The sequence below is a fragment of the Suhomyces tanzawaensis genome (assembly GCF_001661415.1).
Source record: "Suhomyces tanzawaensis NRRL Y-17324 unplaced genomic scaffold CANTAscaffold_3, whole genome shotgun sequence".
Lineage (NCBI taxonomy): Eukaryota > Fungi > Ascomycota > Pichiomycetes > Serinales > Debaryomycetaceae > Suhomyces > Suhomyces tanzawaensis.
The window spans coordinates 1,620,097-1,646,826 of NW_017963638.1; the positions used below are offsets into that span (position 1 = coordinate 1,620,097).

Here is a 26,730-nt window from a genome sequence, read left to right on the forward strand (position 1 = left end):
CGCGGGACTGGGAGCTTCTGCCAGAGGATGGTCCCATACTACGGAGACCCCAATCAAGATTGCTGGCACATTCCTTCGCTACATTACCGCACGCGGGTGAACAGTTCGAGGATGCGACTCGCGTCGCGGCCTGGTCTGGTTGCAGCCAGGAACAATAGTGAGTTCCAGAGAGTGCCTGGCCCCTACGAGCAAGCAACGAGGGGCAGACGGCTACGGACGCGATGAGCGGGCAGGACGGCTACGGACGCGATGGGCGGACTTTAGCGGACGGGTATGAGAGCTATACACGCAGGGTGCTAGAGAAGTAACTGCTGAACAAGTACCATGGACGGAGTAGGGATGACAGAGTGTAGGAGTGAAGAGACTTGCTCGAGGCGATGGGTGTCTTGAATTACTGCTGGCACGATGAAATAATGGGTGCTCTGTTCCAGCTTCGGAATTATCTTGAATTATTCCGGTTGATTTCATCTTAGTGGCTGTTGATCCATGGCCCGACACTCACTCTGGCTTGACGTGGTGGAGCTCCTCCACCAACGCGTCGCAGAGCCCCGGCTGGTCAGTCTCGCACTGCGCAAGATACCCCATCAACTGCTCCACCGTGTGCTTGGTGGCCGCCGTCCGGCTGCGCTGGTGCACTTGGTGGAGACAATAGAAGAGAACATGTCTGGGGACACCCACAAGGGGATCTGGCAGGGGCCGCTCGCTAACGGTGCGAAAGTCCCACGCAGGCATGGCGGGTCCCAGTGCCACCTCTACCGTCAACCGGTGCCTGGGCCGTACCACCCGCACCGCGAGCTCACTAATCATGCGAGCCAACTTGGCCTGGGCGTGCCGCGACACCCCCACAAACTGATGATGCAAGAGGGTAGCAGCCGCGGGACGCTGGGCCGGATCCTTGACTAAGCAGTAGCGTACGAAGTCCTTGGTGTTGGCTCCATAGTCCCCCTCCAACAGAGGCGGACGGTTGCGAGGAATCTCAAACAAGATCTTCATGGGATCGTGTTGGGCCAATGGAGGTGCTCCCGTGACCATCTCGTACACAGTGATGCCTGCGGACCAAACATCTGCCTTCTCGTCGTAGCCTCCCCCCGCCTTTCTCCTGGTGATCACCTCGGGCGCCATCCAGTAGGGAGTACCCACAAACGTGTTCCTTTTGGCACGAGTACGAGTCAACTCGCCACTGACGCCAAAGTCCGCCAACTTGACCTCGGCTGCCTCCGTCAACAAGATGTTGGCCAGTTTGATGTCGCGGTGAACCTTACCCTCTTGGTGCAAGTACACTAACCCGCGCAACACCGCGCGGGCGATGTAGCTGGCGATATCCTCGGGGATCTTCTTGAAGTGCCTGAGCATGTCGGAGATGGAGCGTCCGCCACAGTACTCCATGACGATGAACAAGTTGACGTCGCGGACAAAGGTCTCATAGTACTTGGTGATGTAGGGACTGGAGAGTCGCGACAAAAGGTGGATTTCCTGGACAATCACCTTGATATCCTCGGTGCTCTCGTCGAGGTTGACCACCTTGACGGCCACATACTGGCCACCCCGGCTGGCCTTGTACACATCGCCGAAATTGCCCCTGCCGATGCATTCGTGGAACTGGTACATGTTTGTGGATGAAGATAAAGATATTCGCAGCCACAAATGGGTGCGAATCCGAACGTGCACCGAGAACATCAAATTAGCGATAATGGGTCTTGACTTCTACAGGATGTCGTAGAACTTCCTAAAGGGTTGCAGCTAATGGTCGTGATTGCGGCTATCTCCCGGTGTATGCTATGCCAACTTCAAGATGTAATTCTTGTTCTTGATGATGGTCTGGGAGAGGTATATAAAGGGTATTTTATAGGAGTAACTGGCTCCTCTATTTAGTACACATACCCATTTCCAAGATGGGTCGAACCTGTTAGTCAGTCTCCAATTCCCAAACCAGGCTCACAGTGAATTCAGTTAAGCAATCTAACTCGAAATCTAGAGAGTTGATGAATGGTTCCAGGGGTCAGGACAATACCGTCTTACTTATAATAACCATTATTTCAATCCGAGCGAGCCTCGGCACTCCACCGTGATCTGATGCTACATCCCAATCTATTCAGAGATCTTGTTCATTAATTCAATATAATCATTACCGTTAACTCAGCCACCGTGCAAAACTAACGCTAAACCCCAGGATCATCAGCTCCCAAACTGATTCTTCTATGCTTCCAGTACTCCAATGCCTCTGGTGTCAAGAACTCCTTATTCAACAAGAGGTTGTCTGTCTTGCACCCGTTCAAAATAAGTAGCTCGCTGATAACAAACAACTTCCGTGGGACCAATGTAGACGAACCCTCGTGGATCTCGACAAATTTTCGTAACGAGTATTCGAGCACCGATATAAGTTGGCTCTCATGCTTGCTATTAGCAGGAATCTGTAAATGAAGGTTTACGTCTGCGCCACAAGCAATGGTACGCAAAACCTCTTGAATGTTGATTTTCTGAACAGCCTTGAGTAACACAGTGTTGATCTCGGGTATTTTGCTGATGAATGCCTTTGATATGTACTTTTCACGAATGAACTCTAGTCTCTGCTCGTAGGGGGTCGAAGAATCTGGCTTGTTTGTCTTTCCAGTGAATGGTGATGTGGGGGTAGTAGTTGGAGTGGTCAATGGAGTTCCTGTTGGAGTCGCAACGTTGCCTTGGTTTGTAAATGCTCCTTCCAAATAACTATTGGCCTGGGCGTTATTAACGTACTTCAATAAAAACCTCACTTCATTGTCAAATTTATCAAGCTTCAAAGACCTGATCTTTGATATATGTGAACCCAAGTTTCTGTGGCACGATGCACACTTCACACAGAAACAGACAAAGTAGTTTATGGAAATCCATTCGACAGATTCAAGCGATCCACAATCCACACATAAGTGATTAGCACTGTTGGGAATTGCTCTTACCAAGTTGTAGTAAGTATCTTGCTTTTCAAAAGGTGATTGCGACGAAATTGAAATTGGAGACACTGACCTATCTCCATGCTGGTTCAATATTGGTGGTTTGAAATCTGTTACAACTTTCAAATTGTGCTTTCCATTACGTCTAAGACTCACTCTCACCGAACCACTTTTACCTGTGTGTTCTTTTACAGGCTTCGTTTCTTTCCCAGAATAAGTTTCAATTCTGGAGGTATTCACCACCTGACCTGCATTATAAAGTGCCTTCATCCACTTATCTCTTTCATCTTCGTTGATAGCTTGGAAAACGTGCTTATGGCCCGAAGAAGTCATAATCTCAAAACAGTTCTGTCTTCTCTCATAATTTAAAGCCTTAACGTTAGATAGAGCGACTTCAATGGGCTTGTTAATTGGCGAAGTCCCCTTTCTCCAATCTGAGTATTCAATCAACCTTCCCTTGTCTAATACTACCCATTCTTTATGCCAACCTTGCTTCCCTTGGCCTCCCAAAGTATAGAGAATTCCAGAAATATCAGAACCCTGATCTAGGTCTGATTGTGAGATGGTCTTGGTATCATTTGGTTTGTCAGATCCAGAAGAGAATATCATGTCGAGGTTTTCCTTCGTAATTTCTGTATTTTCGTCAATTTCAAAATCAAGGGATGGGGAGCTATTTTCCATACCAGAATAATTTGACTCGTATGCCATATAGTCTGTTATGTCTGTTATTTTTGGTTCTTGTGTCAAACTCAATTCTGTTCCATCAGTTGCACCAATCTGCTTCTGCCCATGTAATGCTCTGATATAACTTAACCTATTATACCGAATAGATCTGGTCAACTCTTCGTTGGATTGACTTGCTTCAATCATTTGTCTCAACTGATATTTTTCGCTATTGAATCTTAACAAAACATTCAAATATATTTCATATTGTTCAGTTAATAAGTTCTGACTCAACTTGAGATCGTTATACTCGTTGAAATTCAAAAGAGTGGGCTTTTTAACATCAAAGTCAAGATTCACAAACTTGAAGAGCTTTTCAAGTAATTGATTCAAATATTGATTGTTCGTAATCAGATTAAGTTGATTCAAGTAATCAAACTTTGATAACTCAAATGCTTTTCTTTTCAGTAATAGCTTCATTTTTGATCTTTCCTTATCATTGGAAAGATATTTATTCAACCATGAATAAAACTCTTTAGAGTTGGCTTCAAAATTCTTCTTCAAATGAGTTAATTCTGAGGAAGATGATGAAGAAGAAGCAGAGTTTGTGGAAGCTGAAGCTGAGGCACCTTCAAAGGAAGTTGCAATTTGGCATAATTTTTGGATCAACTTGAGATCAAATACATCACGAAGAAGAAATTTCAAGTTCTTCTCGAAAGGTTCAATGATCTTGTTCAACTTACTCTGAAATTGGGTTGGGAATCCTAAAGATCTAAGTATTGGGTTGAACAGTAGATCTGTCAATGAATATATAAGCTCGACAACCTTGGCTTTAAAAGTAAGAAGTCTTTTCAATGTGTGGTCTAGACCTCTAAGTTCGTCTAGCAAGTTTTGGCACACCTTCTTGAATGGGGACACATTTCCTTCATAAGCTTTCAAGCTATTTCTGAACTCAGGACCATCCTCAATTATCAAATGAAAGCTCTTTTTGAGGTCAGAAAGTTTGAGAGGTTTGGACTTTGGTTTACCGGGAATCTTGTGTGAGTCTTTACCTGGTGGAGATATTTGTGACGTGGACGTTGTAGCAGACTCCAGTTCAGAGTTAGGAAAGGTTGGAATACTGTATGTCACTTCATCTATCCATACATTGAATTTGAATAGAAACTGGTAATCCTTTGTGTTGTCATCGTACTCCCATACAAATAAGTTCAACACGGAATCTTTAGGGGTCTCGTGTCTAAACGTATCATTAATAATAATTTTCTGTATTCTATTGTCGCTATGCTCGATGGGTAGCAGGGCATACTCTATTTTTGAAATCTGCAAGTCATTCAAGTCATCCTCGACTATGGCAGTTTCGACCGAGCTTACCCTCTCGAGATCTCCTAACTGTTTTTCTGGATGGTTCCCGGATTCTGCTGCATTCCTTGAGATTTTTGGAGCCTCCATTTGGTCTACCTTTAATTTCCTTCGATGATTCTCGACATCATCATTCTTCGAGTACGATTTGACTAACACTAAAGATTTGTGTTGATTTTCTTTTGTAGGACGGATGGATACGCTGATTTTCAATTTGGTGTTGGCGGAAGGAATTCGGACTAGTAAAGGGGTTTGTGGGTTCAATTGGGGGTTATCAATGTAACTCACTGGTTTGGGCTTATTGTTTTGGCCTGTCAATTCGACACTATCGACATCTTTACCTTCTTTCAATGTGATCGTCAAGCGACTAGTATCTTGATGATCCAAGAATACCACCTTGTTCAAGGATATGTCACCGTGACCCGACCGTTCATATGGGAAGACAAGTGAAGAAAGTGAATTCATGGATGACAGGGATGCTGTATAAGCTGCGAAATTGAGATTTGAACGGGATATTCTCGAGTATTCTAGGATATGATTCTCATAGACACCAGTCGGAAATGTGCTAGAGGCGTAATAGAGAAGCCTGCCGGGTTGCTTACTACGCCTATTTAGGTGTACTTAGATCGGTGTTGTTATTGTGGTCGTGCATGATCAGATTAAGCGAGGCATACTAAGACGAGCATGTTAACCAATATTAAAAAACTACAAAAAGATGCACTCTACGAATGGCCAAAAAAATGCGATTTCTGTGGATCGAACACAGGACCTTCAGATTAACTGTGACTGAATCTCTTCAGTCTGACGCTCTCCCAACTGAGCTAAAACCGCAAGAAGAACCCACGCCGGGAGTCGAACCCGGAATCTTTTGATTAGAAGTCAAACGCGTTAACCATTACGCTACGCAGGCATCTTGTTGAGAACAAAAATCTCTGTATTACTAATATTTGTTTGAATCAATTCACACGTGCAACAATACACGTGATCTTGAAGCCCCCAGTTTTCGTTTCAACTGGCAAGCACCTGCTATTGACTTGATATTTAAAGTGTCATCTAGAAAGTGGAAAATCTTTTTTCCTGCCATTTAAAAGAACAATTAATCTCGGAATATTGGGCAATCTTGGGAGTAGGGAGTAAACGATAATATGCTTCCGAGTACAATAATAATTGTGAACACCCACAGTTGTGAAATAAATTTCCTAATGAAAAGAAAATTGTTTAATTTTATTGCTAAATGAAGAATTTGGATGTATGCGTTCCGATCATCAAACAATGACCTTCCTTCTAGTCCAGCCACCTCGATTAATTTAAAGTATCAATTAATATGAATTGCTCCAGAACAATCTCTTGTGTAGCGCACCCAGTTGCCAAACATTCATCCAGAACAATTTGCCCATGTTGCTTTGTTTTCCATTGCAGTAGGTCTATATCCATCTAGAGAGTACATTATAATATACTTCCGATTAGTAACAAGAAAGCCTAATAGTATGGTTGCACCAATTCAATGAACAAAAAACGAAGCAATGGGCATTACATTGCATTCGGTATGTCATGCATATCATCGACAATTATACCATTAGCTGTATCATGAGTTTTACACATGCTGCTGTGCTTTTTTTAAACCAGTAAAATCTTTCTTAGATAGTCGGCTATTGTAGAGCTCTATCTAGAACAGTATATTAAGTACCCGATTTACAAGAGGCTCAGTTTTCGGCTTCATTTATCATGGTAATTATTCCAATATATCAATATAAGGATATAAAAGAAATCCAAAAAAATAATGAAGGATGCGAGGTTCGAACTCGCGCGGACACTGTCCAGCAGATCTTAAGTCTGCCGCCTTAGACCACTCGGCCAACCCTCCATTTATTAAACATAGAGTGAACTTTGAATCAACATACATTATTCTTTTGAGTCATATTTCTGTAGTTTTTAGCCCAATTTATAGCCACAATATATATCCAATCAGTTAAATTAGCTGTTTGTAAACAGATTTTACAATTTTCTCACTTTTAAAAAAATATTATTGCTGTAGAAACGAAAAAATCTACCAAAGTTACGAACAACTCAAAGCATTCGAAAAAATAATCAGTATTTGTCATTCTTTTTCATGGTGTTGAAACTAGATTTAGATATTTGTCATTACAGGGATCCAAGGCTTTGTCTGTTCTCTTAGAATAGTCACACACAAATTATCTTTGATAGTATCTTCTGCGTTCGGGATTTTATTTCGTAATAGATGGGTAGGTATCACTATGGTTTTATTTATCATTTATATTGCTTAATTCGCAAGTTAGTTTGTGTTTTTAAGTTTTGATATTAATACTATGGAGGAAGTTTTCATCAACCACGTCATAACAAGTATGAGTATACCTATACCCCAATAAGTTATATTGACTGCACCAATCAGTTCCATCAGATTGATTATCCCTTTTTTGATAGCCAGGCACTGGGTGGGCGAACCTAGTTTTCACAAGATATTGATTCCAAGTGCATATTTCGGATAGTCTTAAATGCCACCAACACTAATTTCACCACCACTTCTACCACATAGAGCAAATGTGACAATAGAACTGGTACCTCCCTCAATTACTGCAGCCATGAACTATATGCTGGTGATCAAGTTAAGAATATGGAGAATTCACATTAGGTGGAGAGTAATGTTTGAAAAATGATCCAAATAATATCTGTATTAATGTATATTGCTGTACCCGACAGCTCTCGGGGCTTTGCCAAATAAATGACTGTTTTAAACGGGTTCATCCCATTGGTGGGCTGTCAATGCTGCAGAAGTTTCAATTTTCGTATTAGACTATGCAAGGAACCTTACATTCGTGCAAATTGCATAGCATATTACAAGAACCTGCAATTCGATAGGTCATATACTTCATGTATTTAGGACTCTTTTCGTCCAAATGCCTGGAATGAGATTCAGTGCGCTTATGATCTGGACACAAAGTTGCAATTTGACACAACCGATTTTGCGACCACGCATTTTTTGCACCCATATCAAGGGTATAATCAGAGATCTCATGAGATCAATCGAAGGAAAAATAATCTACCAGAAAAGAAATGAAAACTGCTGGTTAGCTGCAAACGAGCTGAGGATCTGGAGGGCGCGCTCCTGTGTCTGTGTACTATATACTTACTACGTAAAACAAAAATCGTTCTGCCCTTTTACCCACATCTTTCTTCCTACGACCAGCAAAGAAAACGTTGCAATGTCTATGAATAGAGATACTCCTAGTCCCTGCTGTGAACCATCGTTGCCTAGCAATGTGGCGAAGACCTCAGGGTCTCCTCAGCTTTTGGAATCGCCTTCTGTGACCGGCTCCGCTGATCCACTTTGTGGGTCTAGTGTTGAAGCCAAGGTAACTGGAGTGCCATCCCACCAAGATGACAAGTTTCCTGCTCTTCCCTCCAATAAGTTGGCTGGGAAGAACATGGCTGTCCCTCCTTCCAACAAGGAATGGGTNAATGGTGTTTGTGGTCGTCTCAACATGACCATTTCCTCTTATGAAGAGAAGGCTCCTCACCAGAGCAAAAACCCTGGTGCAAATGCACCCACTTGGGCTGAAGCATTGTTTGAAAAGAAAAGCTCTCCAACGAAGAGCGAAGCTTCCAAGTTGCNCAAGAAGCAGTGCTACACTGTGAAGAAACGCTCCAAGAAAACTGAAACTAAGGTTGATCTTGGTATGGAAATGCCAACAAAGCCTATTGGAGTTGATGCTGGTATGATTGAGCCAATTGTGGCTGCTGAAGTTTCGGAGGAAACAACTGTTGATGTTGGTGTAATCAAGTCTATTGCTTTTGCTCGCATGATTAATCCTAATGATTGTTTAATCATCAGAGTACCTAAATTTTCCAAGAGCAGGGCCAGAAAGAACAAAAAGAAGTCCGGAAAGGCCAAAAAGGCCAAATCCTCCTATTTTATTGAACACATGGAGGATAAAAAGGGACACCAAACAAACGATGAAGTTGATGCAGACATTGCGCACTTAGAAACTGTTGAGCTCGACACTCATGCAGACACTACGCACTGCGACACCATTGAGGTAGTCACTCCTAACGTTGCTGAAGAAGATACAGGCATCTTACACTTAGAGACTGTCGATGCCTACGCACCTGAAGTTGATGCTGAAGAATTAAAATTCTTCTTGGACGTAGAGACCATCGAAGATGTCGAAGAAGTCGACACACCTGAAGTTGATGATGCAAAAGGAAAATTCGTCTTGCGCTTAGAGACCATTGAAGAAGTCGAAGAGGTCGACACGCCTGACATTGATGCTGAAGAAGTCAAATTGTCTTTGCACTTAGAGATGTTCGAAGAGTTCGACTCTCCCAGTGTTGCTGCTGAAGAAGCTGCAGACTCCACGCACTTGGAATCTGAAGCTAACTGGAACGCAACCGATCCTTGTGTTAATATTGAAGCTACCCAAATCCTTAAGAAATTACTAGGTATTGGTATGCTCACTAGTCATTGCATTGAAGAAGTTGAAGTTGTTGAAGTTGTTGAAGTTGTTGAAGTTATCACTCCTTTGGAACGCATTTGGATGCCACCTACCAATTCTAGCGTTGAACCTCCTCAAACTCTTATGCAATTACTGGACATTGATACGACTCATCAAATTGATGAATATGCAGATTCCGCTCAAAGCAACATGCAAATGGAAGCTGAGGTAAACATTCTTAGTAATGAAGTTCTTGAAACTGCAGAAATCCTTTTGCAATTAGCAGCCAGTGGAAGTTACACAAACAGCGATGAGGCACAAGATATCACCAATATTCCAGACAGCGGGAAGGGTACCAACCAGAGCAATGTCTGCTCATTACCACCATTGGAGTTGGAAGCTATTGCAGCGACTGACAATTATGGAGGAGATGGTACAAATGTAACAGTTCACTTAGAAGGTTGTGCAATCACAAACGAATATGACAACAATGCTCCACACGAAGTCATTGAATTAGACGCTTTTGGGAAGAATAACTCTTCTAGCAAAGTTGATAACACTGGAACCGAACTTGACAGCGAGCAGGTGGCTGAAAACTCTGATGAAAACCTCCTTGAATTTCCCATGAACTTAAATTCCCGTGGAAAGGTAAACCACCCAAGCCTTGATTTCCTTCGGGATATTATGCTTACTATTCTTGTTGCTCTTCTTGTATGGAGCATTGAGAATAGTTTTATGCTCAAGCTCTGCTTGTTCTATTTCCTCATCCTTCTGGATTCTAGAATGAATTTTACACCTGGAACCTCCCGGAAATCTGGATCTTTGTGTGCAATTGATTACACCTCTGATATTGATGGTTTGGAGGGTACTCCCAAGAGAGAGATGTTGGTTGAGAGTACAGACATCCCTGACGAGGTTGACGTCCGACTTTCCCATAATTCTACCAACTTGGCAGAGAACCCCGAGGTAGTTGATGAAGGTACAACACCACTTGATCTAAAAGTTTTCTCGACCAAATCAGACTTATATCTTGATATTCAAGATATAGTTTCTATCGCCAAAAATCATCTTGATGCTTTCACTGATGGTTTTTCCTTATCTGTTGATGAACAGGTGAGTCCACCCCAGTTTCAGGATCTTGGTATTGGTGTGAGACATTCTCCAACAATTAGACCACTTCTCGAATGGGTCCATATCACCTGCCAAACTTTCCTTCAGAAGCTTAAAGTCTAGCGAAACATCAGCAAGTTTCGAGGATAAGTCCAACGATGTTTACTTACTTTTAGAGGACCAGCAATCCATTGATGCACATCAACTTGATACTACTCACCAAAGTATACCGAATCTAGAACCTAAGTTAGACTGGATCAAATACTTCGAGGCATGTTCCAAGGCAAGAGTTGGGGGACTCGAGTCTAGGTTTGCAACGAACAATGGAATCCAATTTGGTATAATGTTGGTAGTAGTTCTTCAGTTGCTAGTTCTTATGGTGGATTGTTTGATTTCAAAAACTTCGTTACCTCGGTTTCAAAATCTTGGCTTGTGGACAGCATTCGGTATTGTCTCATGGCTTTTGTCTAGACAATGAGTTGACTTTGGTTTACTTAAGGAGTTTAAAACAAGACATGAAAAAGACTCTTCAAGTATTTGATATGGTTTCTTAAATTGGTTGGTTAAATTGGTCGGATATAATTTTTGGTTATAATTGTTGCTAATACAGTCGGGTCGAAGTGAAAACGACAGTGCAAGGACAAGTTAAATTCCCGTGAAAACATTCAGCTTGTGGAGGGGGGGGCGATGCTTTGGTTAATTCATTCGAACTTGCTCACAGAATCATTAATTGCATTTATCTTTTAATTATCCGTCTCTGACGGTATCTTACATTTTTTTTAGTATTAATCATAATTTCGAAATTCACGTAGGAACTGCAGTAATTAGCTCCTCAGATCAAACCAACTTTCTCAATGACTGAAACATGGGTTTCCTATGCAGAATACCCCAAAACTTTGCCCCTTGCTTGAGATATTAGATTTTCTACCTCTATTCAAGACATTGGGCCAAGTAAATTCCAATGAAGTAGGTAGGTTGGTCAAGACCCACGAACTGATCAAGCTGCCCAGCAGAACTTTGTGGACCTTTTCTGACAGTCATTCCCAATTTAAAGTCTCGCTTATAGAAGAGGCCCAGAATTTTGAAATTTAATATTGCTCTTATCACTTTATTACAAGCCCTTAACAGATATCTCATATTCCTACTATGAGTCCAAATCGTAAATTCGTAAATGCCATAGATCCTTATGCAAAAAAGTTCACATCCATTGGTTTCCCATGAAGTATTTTCCACTGATAAAAAACGGGAAGTACGACCCCAAGAATGTTCTGATTGTTACTCGGTCTGTCAGGGAGCACCAACAAATCATCTTTATGAACTTCAAATCGGGTATCAGTTCTCGGCAATATGGCTGTACTTCCGGTTCCCGTCCTAGTACACCGTAATTTTGCACAATACAAGAACTTACCAATCATTCTAGACTCAACAACAATATGTGTTGGGTTCGATACTTCATCAATTTTTTTGAATTGATTTGTGACCACAGGCGTTCTCTGTTCAGATGTTGTTCTCTGAGGGCTGTCATTTATGAGCCTATTCCTGATATTTTCAGTCTCCGGATTTGTAATATTATAGTCATAACGGTTGATTTTGAACCATTCAATGAAGGCTTTGACGAAGGCGGTATTCATCATGGTGGGTTCATTTCCCTTTGTTGGGAGCGTATTCAATATGGACTTGCTTATGTCCGAAAATCTATTATTGAGTCCATTGCGCTGAGTTCTTATGAAACCCTTGGAATCAGTCATCGAGATCACTTTGGAAATGGGGGTTCTACTTGTTTGCTGTGAACCGAGTGACTGTTGCAGATGTAAATTCTTGATGAGATTCTTCATGCTAATATTCGTCTTTGGACCAGAAGCATCTCTTTCTTTAGTGTTTCGTACTATATTTGTCAAGCTATTTGGAATCTCCTGCAAAGGTTTCCGTACTTGCTTGAAGTCATTCGGTTGGGTTTCTTTAATGGGTGGTTGAGATTGTTTCGAATTTAAGCGCTTTTCCAACTTCATTCGTTTAATGTTAGCCCGAGCCTGAAGCTCATAAAGCTCAAAGGGATCATGACCTCTCTTTGAGCCATTCATGGTGTGGTTTTGCTTGAAGTCCCGTCATAGAGTTAACATAACAACACGTCTGTATAATAGATGCGACACGCGACACGAACACGTGATAGGAGTCCAATTCGATTGGTATATAAAATGCAAGCTAAGTAAGTATCTAAAGTATGTTGGTGATCATAAGTAGCGAATGTTAGATTAATGGATCAGGTTGGTCTGATTATTTTTTCTTGTGTTTCAACTTGAGGTTCAAGTGTAGATGTTTGTGAGTAGATTCAGTGCTCGATGCCACTGAATGTGCAGCACCCAAAGCTGCTAAATCCACTTCCGATGTACGTGCAGAGGAATTGGCCAGAACAGAACGGTTGAATAGATATCCGTTGGAGAAACCTCTTCTTGCGACTGGTCTCTTTTTTGAGAGATCAAGTGATGAGATAGATTGCGAAATTCCTTTTAAGGATGTTCCATCATCATAAATTGGAGCTGGAATATCCTGATTCGCAGGCTCGTCATCATCGTCCACCGCATCGAAGTATGAGGGCACCTTACAGAGGGCAGAAACATCAATGTTCGTACTCTTGAGATGACTGTCCTGGCTCTCTATTTTGGTAATAGACTCGATACCATTTCGTGTGGGGAAATCAAAATAGCTATCAAGGTTCATCATGGATCCAGGAAGTGAATTGATAGGTGAATTACCTGCACTTTGAATTCGAAGCTGTTCCATGGGACTTTGTGGTGAATTGAGATCGTAGATTTTGTCATAGACATGCTGTTGGTAAAGAGGTGGGGCATCAACCTGTCTGTCTAAGTCGTTCTCTTCCTCACCATTGAGCGAATCTGTAGATGCATTCAAACTAGTTGTCAACGAGTGACTCTCTTTACGGTCTTTTTTGAATAAAATATTCTCAGAGTTTCGATCCTGAACCACATAGCCCGTTTTAGGTTCAAGAGTATAATGCTTACCAATAACATGTCCAGCATTAGCACTAATGTAAACATGAATAGGAACGTTTGCCCTGAGCTCACTGACGTGCCCTGCTTGGTTCTTCAACTGGAGCGTAATTCTCAAACGATGCTTTACTTGGATAATGTTATTCTTCAAATCACATGTTTGATTGATATGTTTGAGATTATTGGGTACTTTAAAGTGGGATTTAATTAGCCACTGATCCACAGGTAAACTTTCAGGATCTGGTGTTTGTAAGGTTTGTTTGCCTGACAAGATCTCCCATTCAGGAGATTTACCCTCAGAATGCAAAACATGGAAATGTTGCACAATCGAAGCATTAGCGCCCTTTAGCGTGAGTCCCTTGGCGATAGGTACAACTAGAATTTTTATGGGCAATGTTGAACCAATAGGCACACCTTTCTTAGGGATGCTGACATTGTACTGAACCTTACCCGGCCATGTGTTATTAATATCAATACTGTCCGTCAAGTTCAAATTTGAAGGATGTAACGTTCTAGCAATTCTAATAAGCTTACTAGTAACAAAAGGCTTTTCGAACCTACCCCTCTCAATAGTGCAATGTAGTTTGTAGTGCAAAGAGGCCGAGGGTAACCCCTCCACCGTTTCTGAGATATTTGCTGGGAGAAAGACCTTGAAAGGAAGATTGTAGTTCCCCTTGGGCAAAAGGAACGAGTGATGGCTCGATGTATGAACATTTTCGAAAGGTGTGCCGTCAATTCCATCCTGAGGGATCAATATCTTGGAAGGCTGGTGCTGATGCTTCAGTCCCATATGAGGCTGTGAGTTTGTACGAAGAAATGCTGGTCTTTCACCAGCATGCTCCGGAGGCGTTGAGCCACCCATATCATCAAGATGGAGCTCAGAGTTGTTCCTGGACTTGGTTTTCTTCATTTGCTCCATCTTGTGGTAATTCATGAAGTTGTCACCGTAGCATCCAAAAACGATGCTGCCGTCAGGTGAGGTCAAGAGGTTGTTCCAGTCCACTCTCAACACACACAAACGGTCGAACACTTGGTCGCTGACGCCACCAGAGCTCAGACGGCTGAAGTACTCCACGTTGTACTCACCTAGCAAGCTCAAGCGGATGCGTTTGACATGGAAGTCTTCTGGGATCGAGAGCTTGACGTTACCTTCGAAAGGAACCGATTCAAGCTCGAACTCGTTTCCACGGAGCAAGAGCAAGTCTCGATGTGGCGACTTGAGTTTGATATCAAAGAGGGCTAGCGAGATATTGTGGTGTTTGAACATGATGATGGCACGCTGGAGATGGGCAGGGGGTTGGATGCGGGTGTATTGCAGCCGAAATGGAGTTCAACCAAACTAAAACGGAGGAATGATCACCAACAGGTCTAGCTGGACTGGACGTCAAGGCGTTGTTGTTGGTTCTGTGGGAGTAGCTTGAACAACTAGGACCTGGAACTGTTGGCGCTAGCGTTGGTGTAGGGAAATGTTGCGAGACAATGTAGGCAGAAAAGACCGACAATTGACTGCGCAAATCGACAGTGGCAGAGCAGTAAAAGCAATTGGCAGTGTCGTTGACGAAACAAGACTGGTGAAGGATCAGAAGCAACGGTTGTCAGCTGGTAGTATACCAGGAGATCATCCCGGCCCCGGAGCCGGCGGCGTGTGCGGACCAGACGTCACCCCTACAAGTTCCGCATTGGTATATGTGCCGCAACTGTCAAGTTTCTCCGGGGATGAGGCGGTGACAGAGGGGGTCATAATAGATCGAGGCGCGGCGCAGTTCATTCGAGGTCGAGAACTAACGCGCCACATGCATTGCCAGATGCACTGGCATCTTGGGGCCCCACTTTGACAGGTTCTCGAGGGGAGGGGCCAGGTCGGGGAAGGACCCTGATGGCACCACAGCAACGGTGACGGGATGCAGGACCCACATGGGTAGGAGCTCCTCGAGGCGGCAGCTTGAACCCGCCCAGAGACTTTTTCGAGGGCTCGAAACGCGCTCAAAGCCTTCTTCCGGTGAGAATCTCGCGTAGATGTATTTTGCACCCATTGGCAGAGTACGATTAACAGGGTGTTGCTGGCCAGTGGTGAGCAATTGGAGATGGAGGGGCTAATGTGCTCTACTGAGTGGTTCAAGGTAAGTTTTACCAGATGGAATTCCTGACCTTCCATTGCTTGAATTTGCCTTATATCAATACTTCTACTAGGAGGTGTAACTGCAGTAATAGTGTAACTAAGTAAGTGTGAAAATTAGAATGGATGGAATAATTACAAGATGGTATATCTTTCAGAAGGTATAACTTAGTTGATTTGGTGCTGCAGGTGGTACAATCGCAGAATATGGGTCTTTGTTTCCACATAAAGGGCCTATTCATTATAGAGCGATGGGATAACTACACTTGGTACAACTATAATAGGTCTATCTACTAGATGGGTATATTAAGGTTTGTAGATGAGGTGTGATTACAAAGATGGCTCTATCTACGTTTCTAAACTATCCACTAGTTGTATATTTTTACTGTTTCTAAACTATCCAATGAATGGTTCTATCCATCTATTTCTAATCTATCCTCTAGGCTCATTCACTATCCATCTATTTCTAGCCTAAACTGCCCCTAAGCAAAGGTGTTTTCAAAACCCTCGAAATACTTCTGGACCATCTCAGCACCCCAGAAACGGCCTCCGCTCTGGGCCCATGCTAAATGACCTCCCAAGTCGGTCTCCACAAGTGACACGTAGGGGTTGGCCTTGGCTTCCAACACTGGGAGCCTGACACTGACACAAGGGTCGTCAGTCGAGTTGAGGGCTAAGGTGGGAGTTCTGATCTTAGGAAGATTGCGAGCAGGAGAGGCTTCCCGGTAGTATTCGAAAGCCGAATCAAATCCCACCAACTTGCGGGTGAAAAGTTGATCGAACTGCCAGGTCTTCTTCAACCCCTTGCCTTCTGCGAGCTGCTCTTTGTTAAAAACCTCAGGGTTGTGGGAGCTGAGCTCGCCGAAGTTGTTCTGCACCAACTTGTTCAAAAACGAGGTGAGGGCCGGTCCAAACATGTATCTTCCTGACCAGGAGCTATCCATGTGGTAGGAACTGTCCACCAAGTCCCAGCCACAGCCAACCACACAGGCAGCCTTGACGATATCGGTGCCCTCTCCCAAGTAGTTAGCCAACATGATGGCTCCGAACGAGAATCCTACCGCATAGATGGGACGCTCGGGGTACTTTTCGTGCAAATCGGTCAACACCTCGCCAATGTCGCCAGTGGCCAAGGCAGTGTAGAGACTGCCAGTGGTGATCTTGGTACGGCAGCACCCACGGTTGTTCAACACCACCGTGTCCCAGTCGGGGTTGATGATGCTTGTGAGGTGACGGATAAGAGGCTCGTGGCTTCCGCCAGCAAGTCCATGGAGAATCACCACAATAGGGGCTGTGGACTTGGCCAAGGCTTCCTTTCTTTGCAACAATTCCTTGTCGCTGAAAAAACGGGTGTTAGGATGTAATCTGGGGCTTCCTTCCGGTAAGGTGGCCTTGTATTTGTCGTTAAACTCGTCCTTGGGCTCGGCAGGAATCACCCAGTCCAACGAGCAGATACCCTCGTCCGCGTACGTGAAGAGCTCTCTGCCATAGAACACCTTAACCTTAGACCCTGCTGAGGTGTAGTACAATGTCTGGAGCACTCCGTTGAAGAGCAATGGGTTCAACCACAACTTGGATGGGAAGTTCAACGAGTCGACGAAGCTGGAAAACTTGCCGCTCGAGCCTGACTTCAAGGGCAACTCGGCGGAGACGCCATTGTGGACCTGTACGTTTGCTCTAAATCCCCAGTTTAAGAAACTCATGGTGATAATGGTGATGGTGTAGGAATTTAATCCCCGAGGCTTGAAATACTAGCCGATGATGGCCTGCAGGTAGCTCCTGCAATTGCATCCAGGTGCCGAGATCCCGTCAAAAGTAGCTGTAGCACACACAAAAATCTCCGAACGTATGGCTGTGGAAGGCCACAGCCAGCGTTTTTTACCTTGGGATGGGTGTAGCAAGTTTGAAATGTATCTAACAAGAGTTGGCCTCTTCGGGTAGAGTCGGGTTTTCTAGGGTTGCGGTATTCAAACCTTCCCTGCAGCGAGAGCCGAAAACCAAGACCAGAATATTATAGAATTCGGTACTAGTAAATCATAACTACTATTGAGCTGGAGCTATTAGAACCTCATACGAATATTACTCCTCTAACCTACTAATTAGATGTTTCATTGTGGATAGCTATAAATACTGATTAATGGTAGCTATTACTTTAACTGTAGATAAAACCTTCCAATGTGAATAGTTGCTAAATTCATAACTATCAATTGCAGTTGAACATTGGGAACCAAACATGAATTGTTAGTTTTTTGTAGCTGGAAAACGAGCTGTTGGAGTGGTGAACAGTTGTTTTTACTAATACATGGCATATTATTTGCTGTTGGACGTTTAGAACTGGATTATCAGATCACCACACAAATGACGTAGTCCACCAATAATACTATGGCAGCAAGAACACGACTTCACGGCAAGATTTTCTACAGGGGCTTTGAGTGCTATACTTTCGAGGTAGTTGCCAGATCACTGGCCAACTCTATTGTCTCTATACCTTTGGCTGGTCCCTCTTCAAAGAGGCAGCCTTAATGGCAGACTTAGATTTTTCCGAGGACTCACTATTTTCAAGGTGTCCACGGTCGTCCAAGTCTACGGAACCTGCACTTTCGAACAAGGAGACCTGGCCCGCCAAGAGGCCCAAAGTCTCCAATACCTGCGCTGGCTCATTGAGATGTGAGGTTGCAATCGTCTGCTTGGAGGCAGGACCGACTGCGACAGGGTACACTCCGTAGGACCCATACTCGTTCTTGGGCAAGTCGTTCAAGTGCCATTCGGCCTCAATCTCCTTCAACGATCTGAACATGTCCTCATCGGTCAAGTCGTCACCAAGACACAACATGAAGTCAGGAAGTTGGTCCAAAGGAACATCGCTACGATGCTTGCGTACTGGCAGGGTATCCTGTTTCTCACCGTGAGGGTTCAACACCAATCTCTTGACAATTTCACCCTTGTTGACGAACTTGGGTCTCACCTCGATGTTGGCCTTACCAGCCATGATTTCAACCTCATACTCCTTACCAACGGTATCCTTTAATTCCTGAAAACACTTCTCAGCTTGGTACAGACCCAACTCAGGATCTGACCGACGGTAATGCCAAGTCAAAGCTACCTTCTTGATTTCAATATTGGATCCAGGAGTCTTCTCGGTGTAGATCTTGAATACATCCTCTACCTTCTTTTGCCACGACATATCGAAGCTCTCAGCCAAATTGACCCACTCCTTAGATCCCACATCTCTCATGAAACACCCGTGCTCTGCTGATAACCCGATATTCTTGGAACCAAGCCACTTGTCCAAAAATACTTGGTCTCTACCAGAAATAACCCAAATTTGGTTCTTTGGATCAGCACTCAAAGTATCAAGGATATCATTCAACCTGGATGAGGGAATTGCCGCTGCAGGATCACGGATGATAGGGGTCAAAGTACCATCATAATCAAATAAAAATAATCTTCTCTCAGAGTTCTTGTAATTGTTCAATAATAATGGACGGTTCAATGCAGGTGTATGATGAGTTTGGTGACTCTTGGAGACATGTTTAATAAGATGGCCCAAGAAGTTCGAAGTCCAGTTCTGGATAGTGTTGGAGGTAACTTGGTCGTATAACTTCTTCTCCAACTGTTTCTTACTTGAATCAGACATCAAGAGCGTATCATTCAACGTCTTTGCAATCCCAACCGAGTCCCAAGGATTGACTAAAATGGCCTCATTGAGGACCGAGGCAGTTCCTGTAAATTCGGATAAGATCAATGGAGAGTTATTTTCCTTTTGCGAAATCACAAACTCAAGGGAAGTTGTGTTCATACCGTCTCTGATGGATGTAATCAAAGCCAAATCAGCAACTCTTAATAAGGCAAGGTATTCTTCCTTGGCAATACGCATTTGGTAATGCAATACGGGAGTAGAGTTCAAATTACCGTATTCACTGTTGATGTGGTTGACCAATTCGGACACCTTCTTTTCAACCTTTGCAAATTGAGTGTAACTAGGGCTAGACACTTGAATCAAAACCACCTTGTCTCTCCATTCTGGATACATCTGCAAGAACATCTCAAATGCTTGAAGCTTTTGTACAACCCCACGTACTGTATCAAGTCTATCTCTACCAACAATGATCTTTTTGTCGTGATAAATTTCACGAAGGGCTTTAACTTTCTCATCGATTTCCGAATTGAAAGCATCATTCTCAGTCTTCGCGGTGTCGATTCCAATGGGCATAGTCTCCACAAAGATCGAAGAACCATATGCAAGCACCTTATCATGGGTAACATCGTACCCAAGAACTCTTGCACAGCAAGACAAGAAGTGTCTCTTGAATGAGTCTGATTGGAAAGCGACACTGTCAGCACCCAACATACCATCTAACAATTGAGTTCTCTTGGAAAGACACCTGAAGTATTCGGAAGATGGGAATGGAGCATGTAAATACAAGCCGATAAAGGCATCTGGGAACTCCATACGAAGTAATTGGGGCAACAACAAGAGGTAGTAGTCATGGATCCAGATGATATCTCCGGGACGGTAGATGGACTTGATTTTCTTGAGGTATGCTTCGTTGAACTTGACATAATCGTGCCATGCCTGGGCCTCAGCTCTTCCGTCGGAAGGCTGGCCTTGAATGTAGTGGAACACTGGCCACAAGTAGTCCTCCGCATATCTTCTCCACCTTTCTTGGTCTCTTCTCAACAACCAGACAGGATGAACGTTGTCGGTACGGCTGCCTTTGCGGATCTTGCCTTCAAGGACATGCTTGTCGTTGTCGTCCAAATAAAGCGGATCCTCCTGAATGTTATCAGAAGTCACCGAAGTACCCGAGTTCAGCTTGTTGACCAATTCTCCAGTCCATGCGATCAAATGGGTTTCCCATTCCGTTTGTTGGTCAAGAAAGAAGTGTGACAGGTAGAGGGCCAGGTTTCCACGCACAGGCTCCACGTCCCATTCGCCATCTTGGCTCTTGTAGATCAGGGTGGGCAACAGTGTCATCACGTTGAGCACTCTTCCGGACATACCCTTGTCGGGCTTCACCACGGGTCCGTCCGACGGGTAGGCAAAGAAGTCGAGGTTAGTCATGTTTATGAGGCCAATGGATATATAATGGGGGAAATTGTGAAATATTAGGCAGGTAAAAAGCTTGCGGAAGGGAAATGTTTTATAGGAAGGACACGGTTGTTATTTATGGATGTGCTTATTGCTGAGTTGCCTTTCCACCTATGATTGCCATGTTGGTACCTTGGTCAGCGATTACGTAACCATGCATGGAAGCCTGGTTATGACCCGAGCGACACCAGAAGACGTCCCACCAGATATAGGCGTGGTACTTCCAGCTTACAGCAGTATTAACACCATCCACCGCTAGAACCTGTCAGTAATGGTTGGGTGCCAGCTTCCCCTCCATTTCTGGTACCATTACCTGGTGTGGTTACAAATTTGCGCTGTAGAGGGCCCTGCATCAGCGACATCAGAACACCAAGAATCAGGGGCAGAAATACCGATAACTGCGGTTTCAAGGTAGGCATTGCCCACTGCCCATTCTTGAAATTTCAGTCCCAGATCCTTCAGATTAATACTAAAGCTATGATTTGGTGAATTATTCTGAAGAATCTAAGTTGCTCCCACGCAGAGGCTCTGCCAGGCTTGCGATCGGCAATTCCGTCTATCAACTTTTCTACGACTTCTTAGAAACGCTGCAGAGCCGATTACCGCATTGGTTTGCCCTCATGATGCAACAAGAACAAACCAGTAAGTGTTTGTTGGCTGGAATCAACTCAGTTTCTCTACTGGACCTTGTAATTGGTACTTCTTAGCGTAGAAGAACAGCTGAACTGGTAGAGAAAATCAAAAAATGGTTTGATCACAAAGACCCTCGTAGCGGTGTTCATCGAGACGATAGAGTACTCGCAATCACTTCGCCGACCCACCACCTTGCTATCGGTGCTACTATGTAAGCGGTACTTCTACATGGACTCGTAAGTCCCAAAAAATGGTTTGTTCAGTCTTTTCAAATTTTTTTCATTTTTTGTATCTAATAAATCCATTAACCCAAATACCATTACATTAATATGTTAAATAGAATACAATCTCAACATTATCAGTTTAGACTTGAGGTTCACCTGCTTCGGAGTTCTTGTACTCTTCGAAGGCAGCCAAAGCAGCTTCGAATTGGGTGTTGAACAATTCGTCATCTTCCAACAAAGCCAAGATTTCACGGTTGTCCAATCCCAACATCATACCGGTGATCTTACCAGCAGCTTCTGGTTCAGGAGCCTTACCAGTAGCAACAATCTTTGGGTACAATTCTTCACCCAAGATCTTCTTTTGGTGCTCTTCTGGAGCGTTAGCAATAATACCAGCTAAGTCCTTACCACGCTTACCGTTTTGAGGACGATTGTTTGGGTAGTATCCACCTCTTGGTTGACGCATGTTTTGACCTTGGAAGTCTGGGTAACCGGCTGGTGGGATACCGTAAACTGGGAGTGGTTGACCGTTTGGTCCTGGTCTAGGCCATTGTTCTGGACCAGCAAATGGTTGACCTCTTCTCATCATCATTTGTGGGTTTGGAGCTGGGAAAGGAGCGTTACCTCTACCGTTTGGTGGGAAGAAACCTTGTTGACCGTAGAACATAGGTGGCATGAATTGACCTGGAATACCACCGGTAGCAGCAGCGTTTTGCATTCTCATTTGGTTACGAGCTTGGATTTGTTGTTCCAATTGAGAACGTCTAACATCCTTACGTTGAGCTAAAGCAACGTACAATGGCTTGCCAAGAACCATACGTTGGTTCATTTCGGTGATAGCCTTAGTAGCTTCTTCTGGAGCAGAGAAACAAACGAAACCGAAACCCTTGGACTTACCGGTTTCATCAACCATGACTCTAGCGGAAGTGATGGAGCCAAATGGCTTGAATTCTTCTTCCAACTTTTCGGAGTCAATGGTGTCATCCAAGTTCTTGATGAATAAGTTGACACCTTGGTACTTAGAGATCTTTTCCAAACGAGCAGTCTCGTATCTCTTCTTCAATTCTTCCAATCTTTCTCTCTTCTTTTGAGCTCTACCGACGTAGATCTTTTGACCGTTGATTTCCTTGTCGTTCAATTCATCAACAGCCTTGACAGCTGCTTCGTGGTCTTCGAAGTTGATGAAACCGAAACCCTTGGAGTTACCCTCGGCGTCCTTTTCCAAGTAGCTAGAGGTGATAGCACCGTAAGGTTGGAACAAAGCCTTGAAGCTCTCTTCGGAGAAGTCCAATGGAATGTTCTTGATGTAAATGTTAGTGAAGTTAGCCTTCATTTCTTCAAACTTGGATTCACGGTCTTGTTTGGAGATGTGCTTACCAACGTAAACTTCACGGTCGTTCAACAACATACCGTTGACGTTTTCAATGGCAGCTTCAGCAGCCTCAGCGGTTTCGTAGTGGACGAAACCGAAACACTTGGAGAGACCCATGTCATCGGTAGCAACCTTACAGGACAAAATCTTACCGAAAGCAGAGAAGGTGTCGTGCAAAGCCTTGTTGTCAATAGCTGGGTGCAAGTTCTTGATGTAAATGTTGCCATCACCGTTTCTTCTCAAGGAAGGGTCTCTTTGAGACCACATGATACGGCATGGACGGCCCTCAATCAAAGAGTAGTTCAAGTCTTCGATGGCCTTCTCACCATCATCGAGCTTGTGGAAGTTGACGTAAGCGTAACCCAAGGACTTCTTGGAGACGGCATCACGGCAAACACGGATGGAAGCAACTTGACCGATTGGAGAGAAGATTTCGAACAAGGTGGCTTCGTTGACGGAGACATTCAATTCACCAACGTAGAGGGAAGCGGAGGTGTCGTTGACGGAAGCTTGGTCAGCGGCTTCTTCAGATTCACCGGCTGGAGCAGCTGGAGCAGTAACTTCTTCGGTGGTGGCGTTGGACTCGAGGTTCAACTTTTCCAAGGATTCTTGGACTTGGTTAGTTTCAGCGGCAGACATGGTGGGTACTGAGGGGGCTGGGAACTGGGCAGGGGTTGTAATTTTTTTTTGGGATTTTTTAAAATATACCTTGTAATATCTCCGTACTAATTAGTACAACTTCAATATCACAGTAGAAGCAGGTGGGCCTGAAGTCAGAATTTTTTTTTGAAGTTCAATTTGTTGATCAGCGCTAAATTTTCAGCGTTTTTTTCGCGTGCGGACAGGACTGAAAATTTGCGGCAGATGAGATGAGTTACCCGGCGCCACTGCAGGGAGCTGGGGCAGTTTGGGGTGCGCCATGCAGGACAAGGTTTATCGCCCGGTGTGTGCGCACCATCAATTCATGGCCATGGGCTAGATCAGTTTGGCAATATGGGCGTGGGTCTGCAAGTATGGCGCGTGGCTGGAATTGGTGGTGTTTCATCCAACCCCCCCTCTTCTGTGTGGAGTAGTGAGCTGAGTATGTTTTTGGGGTTGTTTCCGGGCACTGGTGCCAGTTGGTTACTGGGCTTCTCTTGCATTCATGTTGGTGACTTATCAGAGGAGCACGTGATATTGATGGGCTATGGGATAGATATGACTATTAGATGGATTTCCATATCTTTAGACGTGTCTCTTTAGTTACACAATTGAGTATCTCTTTCTCTTGATTTCTTAATTTGTATAGACTTTCGTGTTCGGCGCATGGCAGTGCATTAAGGAAGTTTTATTATTCAGATGCACAGGTCAATCTCAGTGGAATTGTTTCTACATCTCTAATCCCAACATTATTAGACTACACACTAGAGTTATGTTCAGTGTGACTTTATACATAATTTCTACCCCGGGAATTATTAAAATACCCTCATTTTTTAAATTTCATCGACAAATGTCAGTTCATAATTGAGGTATCTGCGTTTTGTACATGAAGAGCAATCTCCGCAAACTGGAGTATTAGTTTCCGGAACTATTGAATCATAAACTTATCAGGAATGCCAGAAGTGCCAATTAAGGACGAATAAGATAGGCAATTGTATTACAATCTCTGATTAGGCCATTGTGAAGTGCAAGGATACTAATTGTAAAGAAGCTGAAATTCAACCAGAGTTGATAACCCTACGATGCATACTATTTATTTTATTCTTATCTACTCTATGTGGTATATACGAGTGCTGGACTCTTAATTAAGTCTCCTGCTATTTTAATGCAATTAGAAGATAAGACCGATGAGAGAGCCCAATAATGAGCTGGATGTAGCAGTCGAAGTGGCATTTGAGCTTGTCTTAGAGGCAACGATAGTCGAAGCGCTAGATGAGCTGGATGATTTGTGGGTAACAGTGGTGTTCGAAATCAATACAGAAGAAGTAGGTGATTTTGGTCCTATTTCTTTCTCGTGAATAGTTGAAAGAGCATCTCCAAGAATTTCGGCGAAGCTACCAAAACCTTCTAAGTTCAAAATATTGGAGAACGAAATTGTCTTTTTACATTCCTTTTCCAAAGTAGCTCCTGTGAGTCTTCTTTTAATCCAATTGAAGGCAAGGCCAGAACCAGCAACAGCCTGGGTAATGTGCTCTCCAATTTCATCTTGGTGATACTCAATTGTCACACCTTGGGCACACCACTTGTCGTAAAGGTCATCAGCATCAGCAGGAGGAATAATTTCATCATCTTGCGAGTTGTAGAAGAAAAATGGTACTGATGGTGTAGCATTCAAATTAAGCAAGTTATTGATCTCAATGTATTTCTTGAAAAGTGGAGCTTCCAAAAGCTTATCGCCAAGAGGAGAAATGTCTTCCCATGTCGTGTAGAAAGTTTCAATTAGACTTGGAACCAAACATTGTGTTCTAGCCTTGAAAAATTTGTCTTGGACTTCCTTGTAGATGTTATCCTTAATGAAGTCATTCAAGTCACCATATTCGTTGCCAAAACCATTGATAGCATTCACGACAAGACCAGAAAAAATGCCACCCATGGTGAGGTGAGCAATATTATTAGGATTCACCAAAACTCCACCAGCAGCGGCACCAATAATGTTCAACTCAGGAGCGTACTGCTCAAACAAGGTGGCAGACCACACGGTTGGTTGGGTACCACCAGAGTATCCCCAGAGAACAATTTCAGCATCTTTATTGACACCAGTAATGTCACCAGAAGCTGTGACTGCTCTCAAAGAGTTCAATGTAGCATGCGCAGCTTGGAGACCGACACAAAAGGCAGACTTTGGACCCAAGAAATCCGGAATAACGACAATCCAACCTTCATACAAACCAGCTTGTGAAAAGAGTTGCTCGATGTTGGTGGTGAGCCAGGTTCCTGGGTCAGAGCCAAGTTGAAGAGCATATGAAGGAGCACAGTTTGGATCAGCAGCGTCAACAGCTGCTTGATAAGATAAGATCTTTGATGGGTCAGCATTGTGAGGAACCATGACAGTAGTAACAATAGCATTTGGATTACCGAAGGAGTCCTCGGAACGAACCAAAAATTGGTAGGTGGACTCGACCTTCATCTCGAAGTATAAAATACCCAATGGTTGGGTTAATTTTCTGTAGTTGATCACTTCTCCTAGCTTGAGCTTTTCATAGCCTTCCTTTGGAATATAGAAAGGGTCCTCATCGGGCCTACTAATATTACCTTGAGTAATCAAGCTCTTGAATGGAACTGCTGATGTAAACTGGAACATCAACATGGACATAAGAAAATAAAGCGAATGGCACTTCATCATTGAATAGATTTATTCAAGAAGTTTGGATTTCAGGAAAAGAACTCAGGGAAACTTGCCTCTTATGTACTTTCTTGATCTCCAAGAGGTTCCAAGTTTGGTATCCCTTGTTATTCCTTCTTTTGATTGCACCCAGATATCCTTCACATGAGTTCGCTGCAAAATTTCCTATTTAAGTTATTAGCTGTTACACGAGGATGTGGTGGGGAAAGAAAATAAATGGCAGAAGCAAATTATCATTTTATGGTGCACTAGCACCTGAGCATGTCTATCCCTTGGCTGGTGACGAGAAACAAATGCTTTCAGAATTACAGTATTTCCAAAGTACATTCGAACCCTCTGCTCGGAGTTTTCGTAATACGGGCAAGCCAAATTTCATAATACGGGCCGGAACTTTTCATACTAAGCTTCAATTAAAACTATACCTCCCGTAATCATGAAACTGGTGCTAGCAAA

The 26,730-nt window shown here is 43.6% G+C and overlaps 9 protein-coding genes and 3 non-coding genes across 12 annotated transcripts; 1 reads left to right on the plus strand and 11 right to left on the minus strand.

Annotated features, from left to right (window-relative positions):
* Window positions 1-498: 498 nt before the first annotated feature.
* On the minus strand, window positions 499-1,608 carry CANTADRAFT_89891 (putative serine/threonine protein kinase; the record flags this gene model as incomplete). The annotated part of the gene is made up of 1 exon (XM_020211623.1): window positions 499-1,608. One exon carries the CDS (start codon window positions 1,606-1,608, stop codon window positions 499-501), a length of 1,110 nt encoding a protein of 369 aa, XP_020065454.1.
* A 291-nt stretch (window positions 1,609-1,899) lies between these two features.
* AGE1 (Age1p) lies at window positions 1,900-5,589 on the minus strand. The gene has a single exon (XM_020207591.1). It carries the CDS (start codon window positions 5,412-5,414, stop codon window positions 2,160-2,162), a length of 3,255 nt encoding a protein of 1,084 aa, XP_020065455.1. The 5' UTR covers window positions 5,415-5,589; the 3' UTR covers window positions 1,900-2,159.
* Window positions 5,590-5,690: 101 nt separating this feature from the next.
* Window positions 5,691-5,780, minus strand: CANTADRAFT_t109. Its single transcript has one exon. It is a non-coding gene; the product is annotated as a tRNA-Phe (tRNA).
* Window positions 5,781-5,786: 6 nt separating this feature from the next.
* On the minus strand, window positions 5,787-5,859 carry CANTADRAFT_t108. The gene has a single exon. It is a non-coding gene; the product is annotated as a tRNA-Arg (tRNA).
* Window positions 5,860-6,730: 871 nt separating this feature from the next.
* On the minus strand, window positions 6,731-6,813 carry CANTADRAFT_t107. Its single transcript has one exon. It is a non-coding gene; the product is annotated as a tRNA-Leu (tRNA).
* Window positions 6,814-7,814: 1,001 nt separating this feature from the next.
* Window positions 7,815-10,988, plus strand: CANTADRAFT_11120 (uncharacterized protein; the record flags this gene model as incomplete). The annotated part of the gene is made up of 3 exons (XM_020206194.1): window positions 7,815-8,398; window positions 8,588-10,517; window positions 10,573-10,988. Exons 1-3 carry the CDS (start codon window positions 7,865-7,867, stop codon window positions 10,986-10,988), a joined length of 2,880 nt encoding a protein of 959 aa, XP_020065456.1. The 5' UTR covers window positions 7,815-7,864.
* Window positions 10,989-11,648: 660 nt separating this feature from the next.
* On the minus strand, window positions 11,649-12,688 carry CANTADRAFT_233137 (uncharacterized protein). The gene has a single exon (XM_020206947.1). The coding sequence runs from the start codon at window positions 12,589-12,591 to the stop codon at window positions 11,695-11,697; it is 897 nt and encodes a 298-aa protein (XP_020065457.1). The 5' UTR covers window positions 12,592-12,688; the 3' UTR covers window positions 11,649-11,694.
* A 96-nt stretch (window positions 12,689-12,784) lies between these two features.
* Window positions 12,785-14,785, minus strand: CANTADRAFT_50773 (uncharacterized protein; the record flags this gene model as incomplete). Its single annotated transcript, XM_020209870.1, has 1 exon — window positions 12,785-14,785. One exon carries the CDS (start codon window positions 14,783-14,785, stop codon window positions 12,785-12,787), a length of 2,001 nt encoding a protein of 666 aa, XP_020065458.1.
* A 1,195-nt stretch (window positions 14,786-15,980) lies between these two features.
* Window positions 15,981-17,660, minus strand: EHT1 (medium-chain fatty acid ethyl ester synthase/esterase). The gene has a single exon (XM_020207592.1). It carries the CDS (start codon window positions 17,335-17,337, stop codon window positions 16,117-16,119), a length of 1,221 nt encoding a protein of 406 aa, XP_020065459.1. The 5' UTR covers window positions 17,338-17,660; the 3' UTR covers window positions 15,981-16,116.
* Window positions 17,661-18,116: 456 nt separating this feature from the next.
* Window positions 18,117-20,699, minus strand: TPS2 (trehalose-phosphatase; the record flags this gene model as incomplete). Its single annotated transcript, XM_020206713.1, has 1 exon — window positions 18,117-20,699. The coding sequence occupies one exon, from the start codon at window positions 20,697-20,699 to the stop codon at window positions 18,117-18,119; it is 2,583 nt and encodes an 860-aa protein (XP_020065460.1).
* Window positions 20,700-21,610: 911 nt separating this feature from the next.
* CANTADRAFT_25948 (polyadenylate-binding protein) lies at window positions 21,611-23,644 on the minus strand. The gene has a single exon (XM_020207593.1). It carries the CDS (start codon window positions 23,592-23,594, stop codon window positions 21,723-21,725), a length of 1,872 nt encoding a protein of 623 aa, XP_020065461.1. The 5' UTR covers window positions 23,595-23,644; the 3' UTR covers window positions 21,611-21,722.
* A 632-nt stretch (window positions 23,645-24,276) lies between these two features.
* CANTADRAFT_25949 (LIP-domain-containing protein) lies at window positions 24,277-26,295 on the minus strand. Its single transcript, XM_020207594.1, has one exon. The coding sequence runs from the start codon at window positions 26,245-26,247 to the stop codon at window positions 24,766-24,768; it is 1,482 nt and encodes a 493-aa protein (XP_020065462.1). The 5' UTR covers window positions 26,248-26,295; the 3' UTR covers window positions 24,277-24,765.
* Window positions 26,296-26,730: the final 435 nt, after the last annotated feature.

Excerpts from the sequence above, each read along its gene's own strand:
- AGE1 (XM_020207591.1), bottom strand. The coding sequence starts at position 5,414 with ATGAATTCACTTTCTTCACTTGTCTTCCCATATGAACGGTCGGGTCAC.
- CANTADRAFT_233137 (XM_020206947.1), bottom strand. The coding sequence starts at position 12,591 with ATGAATGGCTCAAAGAGAGGTCATGATCCCTTTGAGCTTTATGAGCTT.
- EHT1 (XM_020207592.1), bottom strand. The coding sequence starts at position 17,337 with ATGAGTTTCTTAAACTGGGGATTTAGAGCAAACGTACAGGTCCACAAT.
- CANTADRAFT_25948 (XM_020207593.1), bottom strand. The coding sequence starts at position 23,594 with ATGTCTGCCGCTGAAACTAACCAAGTCCAAGAATCCTTGGAAAAGTTG.
- CANTADRAFT_25949 (XM_020207594.1), bottom strand. The coding sequence starts at position 26,247 with ATGTCCATGTTGATGTTCCAGTTTACATCAGCAGTTCCATTCAAGAGC.